General features: G+C 42.0%; 1 protein-coding gene across 1 annotated transcript; it reads right to left on the bottom strand.

The window, feature by feature from the left end:
* Positions 1 to 837: 837 nt before the first annotated feature.
* Positions 838 to 4,674, bottom strand: LOC101861138 (inactive serine/threonine-protein kinase PLK5-like). The gene is made up of 2 exons (XM_005102894.2): positions 3,498 to 4,674; positions 838 to 1,764 (listed from the first exon to the last, which is right to left on the bottom strand). The coding sequence occupies exons 1-2, from the start codon at positions 3,852 to 3,854 to the stop codon at positions 1,333 to 1,335; spliced, it is 789 nt and encodes a 262-aa protein (XP_005102951.1). The 5' UTR covers positions 3,855 to 4,674; the 3' UTR covers positions 838 to 1,332.
* Between the last annotated feature and the right edge of the window lie 1,942 nt (positions 4,675 to 6,616).

Below are 6,616 nucleotides of genomic sequence, written 5' to 3'. Positions count from 1 at the left end.
GAGAGAGAGAGAGAGAGAGAGAGAGAGAGAGAGAGAGAGAGAATGCGCGCGCGCGCGTGTGTGTTTTTGTGTTTTTGAAAAAGTGAATTAACTTAAGCTATTGGTGCAGTCAATTTCGAGGGCAGTCAGGTTTTTGTAGTGTATACCAAATTTCTTCTGTTTCCTAATGACTTGGTTTTTAACCCATGAAGAAAGATATTATCACCTGATTATTTTGTGCTTCTCGACCTCTCCTTTCAGACAGACAGACAGACAGACAGACAGACAGACAGACAGACAGACAGACAGACAGACAGACAGACAGACAGACAGACATGCAGGCATGCAGGCAGGCAGGCAGGCAGGCAGGCAGACAGGCAGGCAGGCAGGCAGGATGGCAGACAGATAGATAGATAGATAGATAGATAGATAGATAGATAGATAGATAGATAGATAGATAGATAGATAGATAGTAGAGGTTTTACGGTGCTTGCAACTGCATTAGGTCATATATGAGCCCCAGAAGATTAGAGGTCAGTGTTACAAGAGAGTAACAAACATAAAAAAGGAGAAGGAAAGATAAGGACGATAGATGTTTGATAGGAAAGAAGAAGCAAACCACACCAGAGCACCAGCCAACCACCACCCACGAACAGACAGACAGACAGACAGACAGACAGACAGACAGACAGACAGACAGACAGACAGACAGACAGACAGACAGACAGACAGACAGACAGACAGACAGACAGGTAGGTAGATAGATAGATAATACAACAAGATTTTAAAAGCTAAAAGAAGGGGGAAAGTTAATTTAATTAGCAGACAAGGAAGGGAAAGATAAAGTGAATCTGAAAATGACGTTTTTTGGCTTTGTTTTTATTTATTGGGCACATATACATCACATCAAGATCACGAACACAGTACTATGTAAAGAAAGACTAACCACAACTTTTTATTATATTATCTCTCTCTCTCTCTCTCTCTCTCTCTCTCTCTCTCTCTCTCTCTCTCTCTCTCTCTCTCTCTCTCTCTCTCTTACACACACACTGTCTTTCACTAACTTTCAATCTAGCCACTTTGTAATCAGTGCCTTTACCTCTCATTCTCTCTGTATCACCCTTTCTCTTTCTCTCTCTCTCTCTCTCTCTCTCTCTCTCTCTCTCTCTCTCTCTCTCTCTCTCTCTCTCTCTCTCTCTCTTTTGGACCTGCTCTAATTCAGAACAATATTACAACATTGGCATCAGTTTATCAAAGGCGTTGTATAAAGCTTCAAACTAGAAAGCTTAACAGTGAGAAGTCGAGACTGTCTTTTAACTATCTTTAGAACGCCACAGACGGGATCCAAACGTCTCAGAGAAGACAGGACAGGTCCGGGTGCAGCTCCAGAGCCTCAGTGAGGAACTTGTCCAGGGTCCATCTCCTGTCGGGTTCCGGAACAAGAAGGTTTCTCAACAAGGCAGCGTACTGCGGGGGGATGTTGTCTAGGTGATCCAAAGGCTTGTTCTTGACTGGACACAGACTAGACAGTACCTGCCACATGCTGACAGCCAGGCTGTAGGTGTCCAGTTGGAATGGACAGAAGGGACCACCCTCCTGGTCCGCCTCGGGTCCCCGGAAACCAGCTGTCCACGTGTCCACCTGGTCACATCCCTCAGGGAGTAGACTCGCAGCACCAAAGTCAGAGATGAAGGCAACGTGAGAGTCAGTGAGGAGGATGTTCTGTGGCCTCAAATCCTGATGATAAATCTTCTTCTTGTGCAGGCTTCGAAGAGACACCGCCGTCTAGGGGAGGTAGAGGAAGGGGAGATTTTGTTAGTGTTTAATTTTAATTTTCTAATGAATGTCCTAATCTAACACCGTGAAATCAAGTAAGAGACGAGAAGTTGCTACGGGTCGAACAAGATAAATAGACCGGAAAATTTAAGTAGACAGGGACATATAGATCTTGGCAATTTTTACTCATATTAAAATGCCTTTTGATAAGAAAGTATTTTTTCTTTTAAAAATATGGGACACCTCTAACTTCTAAATTGAATCAAAGAAATGCAGTGTATTAATATTGTTGATGAGATACAACTTTAAACTTCAAAGCATTATGATCCCTAGGGAAAAAGGTAGAGAGAGAGAGAGAGAGAGAGAGAGAGAGAGAGAGAGAGAGAGAGAGAGAGAGAGAGAGAGAGAGAGAGAGAGAGAGAGAGAGAATTATAAATAGTAATAAATAGTATAATGAAGGTTTTTATATAGCGCTTAATCAGGAGAAGACTCTAACCGCTGTACAATGCAGAACTATCATTTCGCTAACAAATTAAAAAGAAGAAAATGGACATTTTGGAGACCATTAAAAACACACCCATACGCATATAAACACACAAAACCCCCTGGCACACACACACTTTAACACATTCAACATTTACAGACAGAGGATAGTACTGAAAACTGAGCAAATGTGTCCTTAGACCATTAAAAAACTCTCTAATGGCATATGCATTTCATTTAGGAGGGAAATCCAAATGCAAGAGGCATAGAAAGAAAAAAGCTCTTCCTCCTAAATTGTCAGAAAGAAGGCGAAGAGGCAGAGAGAGAGAGAGAGAGAGAGAAAGAGAATTAGAGAGGGAGAGAGAGAGAGAGAGAGAGAGAGAGAGAGAGAGAGAGAGAGAGAAAGAGAATTAGAGAGAGAGAGAGAGTGACAGAGAGTGAGAGAGAGAGAAAGAAGAGAAGAGCAAGAGAGAGAGAGAGAGAGAGTGAGAGAGAGAGAGAGGGGGGGGAGAGAGAAAGAGAGAGAGAGAGAGAGAGAGAGAGAGAGAGAGAGAGAGAGAGAGAGAGAAAGAGAATTAGAGAGAGAGAGAGAGTGACAGAGAGTGAGAGAGAGAGAAAGAAGAGAAGAGCAAGAGAGAGAGAGAGAGAGTGAGAGAGAGAGAGAGAGGGGGGGGAGAGAGAAAGAGAGAGAGAGAGAGAGAGAGAGAGAGAGAGAGAGAGAGAGAGCGAGAGCAAGAGCAAGGGAGAGAGCAAGAGAGAGAGAGAGAGAGAGAGAGAGAGACTAAGCAAGAGAAAGAGATGGGAGAAGAGTAATCTTGCTCATTTGGATGGTATCCAAACGTTCTAAAACACGACTGAATTATCATTTTCTAATTAATATCCTAATCTAACACACCGGGGAATCATGTATGAGACGAGAAGTTGATCAATTAAAAAAATAGACTGGTAAATATAAGTAAACAGGGACATACAGATCTTGACAAATATGACTCATATTAAAATGCCTTTTGATAAGAAAGTATTTTTTCCTTTTAAAAATATGGGACACCTCTAACTTCTAAATTGGATCAAAGAAATATTAATATTGTTGATATATATATATTGCAGAAATATAAATAAACTGATATAATTTGAGACTCATTAGTTATTAATTAATGTCACTTTCATGCTCCTGCAAATCTTAAATGTAAGAGAAAATCAACAAGAATTGGGAGAAACAATATACATTGAAGTTACAAGAATAATATGAATGCACTCACCCTGACAAACACTTTCATCCATCTGTAGTAGGTCAGTTTCCCTCTTTGCGAGAGCATGAGGATATAGCCGGTGGGTCCACAGATGACGGGATAAGACAACAAAGTCACAACTCCACGTATGTCAACAGCCAGTTTCATCAGACACAGCTCGCGGGTGAAGCGATCTCTATCCTCATCAGAGAGAAGGGGCATCTGCTTGATAGCGAATTTCTTGTCAGGGATGATGTTGCTCCTCGCCAAGAGAATCTTGCTGCGTTGTCCTTGGTGCAAGACGGACGAGTAATGGATGCGGTTGTAGTGGAAGACATCTTCCTCTTTATGCAGCTGGATGACACGAATCTGCTCCACAGAACTCATTGTGAAATGAAGAAATACTCGGAAGTGATCAAAGACTGATTAAAAGCCTGAGAAAAATCACCAGGAACCAGATGGGGATTCTGAAGATTGCAGTAAAAGCCGGCGCACTTTTTGAATATAGTGATGACAACGTGGACTCATTAAAACAGCAATACAATGCACTCTACACTCGACAACGAGGGTAAAGAAATGGTACAGACAAACGTTTTGCCAGAGTATAAAAATGATGACAAACGAAGCGTCACATTTTGGCGGGAGTTAAACCCAAAGTTCTGATTGGTTAAAGGGCCACGCTCAGCTGTCAATCTTCTTTTGTTGAAACGTCGAACTTTCCAGAAATTCAAGTAGTTCTCACGGCTCGTGGCCAGATTACACAACTGCCGGTAGCCTCAAGGGGGTAGCGTCTAGGTGTCCAGTCATCCATTACGCCTGTGTCGTAATCTTCATCGACGCTGACCAGGTGTCAACCTACAGCAGTAGTCACGTGGTGGGATTACGGGCACAAAGAAAAAAATAAGTTTCATGACATCACAATGGGCAGTTTCTTTAAGGCACCAGCCATGGCTTGAGAACACCAAGGAACAAAAAATGTTAGTGGATAGTCTTTATGTACCCTGACCACTTACACGTGAACAATTGTTAAAAGGTAATGAAAATATTGAGATTTCAACAATGTACGGAGACAGGATTTCTCTTTTCGAAAACATTGTTGTGATAACGTGTAAACGGCTATTTTAATTTTTCACCCCTCGAAGGTGACAGCTTTGAGAACACTACTCCTCTTTACATCAGCTTGATAGAGAGTTACGTGTGTGTGGGGGGGGGGGGGGTGTCAAGAACATATGACTGCGTTGACTTGGTGCAAGATGGACGAGTCTTGTATGCAAAAGAAGTGGAACTCCTCTGCTACCAAAATGGTTATTTAAAAGCTACAGATTCAGAAAAAAAGTATTATAATCCCATTGTCTTTGGCCATTTTCTTGAGGAGATTGTTTTTCCACATGGTTCGCACTTTTAGATTTTAAAAAAATGGGTACTCAAATAATGGAAATATTTACACCCTATTTTCTTATCTCCATACACGTAGTTGCAATTCTAACAATGTAATGCACCCTCCCCCAGAAGCACGGAAGAAAATAAAATTACTGACTTGAAAATATAAAAATACAAAATACGTAAATAAAAAGTTTGAATGATCACGGACAACCTTAATGTAAAAAAAAAAATGGAAGACAAAAAAGGCAAGGAATACGGAATAGGACGGGCTGAAAAACAGATACGACTGTTGTGATAAGCTTGCAAACTTTTGCAAAGTCAGCGGGATTGTTATTAACAGCAAATCAAAAGGAGTTACAGATTGCTGTCACCTGGGGCGACCAGAATGAAGAAACTCAGAAATGATCTCAAGAAAAGCTAAACCACGTGTGGACTGTGATACAAGTGGCAGAGCGAGTACGGAGTTCCGACTCGTGAATAATGTCCAAAAAGTGCGATGATAGGCTGATATTTCCAGAAAACAGCAGAGATAAAATTACGGAACGTCTAAAAATCACCACAACCAGACAGACAGACAGACAGACAGACAGACAGACAGACAGACAGACAGACAGACAGAGATTGAGAGAGAGAGAGGCAGGAGTTGGGAGGGAGGGAAAGAGAGACAGAGAGAGAGAGAAAGGGAAGGAGAGAGAGGGAGAGGGGATAGAGAGAGACAGAGACAGAGACAGAGGGGGGAGGGCTATGAGGGAGGGCAAGAGAGAGAGAGAGACAGAGATATATATATAGAGAGAGACAGACAGACAGAGAGAGAGAGAGAGAGAGAGAGAGAGGGAGAGAGAAAGAGAGAGAGAGAGAGAGAGAAATTGAATAAAGGACTTGTCATCATCATCATCATCTGGTGCCTTGCCGACTGGTGTGAGCGATCATGGAACTCCATTTCACTCTGTTTTGCGTTGCAGCAATAAAGTTCAAGTACAAGGTGGTAAAAACACCCCCACACACTTTTAAATCTTTCTCTGCTCTGAATGTCTCGCCCAAAAATTATTTGTACTAGAATGATGTAATTTAGACCAGTTATAATTCTTTCAAAAGAAATTAAATGACTAAATATTCATAAAGAATAATGACTTTTATTTCTAAAAACACAATAAATGGGCAGATACCTCCCAAAGCTTAATGGGCCATGGTGTTTTAATTTTGCTGCTTGTTGGTTTTCTGCCTAAAGAGTGAACAACCTTATTAGTACGTAACCCGTCCCTTCGACATGGACAACGCTGTCGACTTTCCAACTCGACTACCATGTTTGATCTAGATCCACAAGGAAAAAGAAAAGAAAAGGACGCGACTCAAACGATACGGTTGCGCACAATGGACCGCCGGGAATTACAACTACATGTATGTCCATGTATTGTTAGGCCGACGAAATATAACATGGGGTGCCCATTGGCACGAATAGGTCAGGTCTAGTCGGTTTTCTAGCCAGATTGAGGGCGCCATGCGGCTATCGCGGCACGAACCGATCGCCTGACTTGTCGCCTCAAAAACAAACGCATTTGTTTTCAGGAGACAAGTCGGGCAATAAACCCGACCCGATCCGATCCCAACTGCAATGGGCACCTGGTATAAGCAGGGCCGCCAGGCACAAAACTCCTATACGCCTCTGTGGCGTTTACAAGTTTGTATGCCCGACGGCCACAGTTGGAAAATAGGAGGGTTGTTCTTTTCATTTGTGTTTTAATGTTTTAATATGTACTAAAAATATT

The sequence above is a fragment of the Aplysia californica genome, unplaced genomic scaffold (genome assembly GCF_000002075.1).
Source record: "Aplysia californica isolate F4 #8 unplaced genomic scaffold, AplCal3.0 scaffold00347, whole genome shotgun sequence".
Classification (NCBI taxonomy): Eukaryota; Metazoa; Mollusca; class Gastropoda; order Aplysiida; family Aplysiidae; genus Aplysia; species Aplysia californica.
Note: the sequence above shows the minus strand (reverse complement) of the source record. Positions and strands in the feature narration are given on the sequence as shown.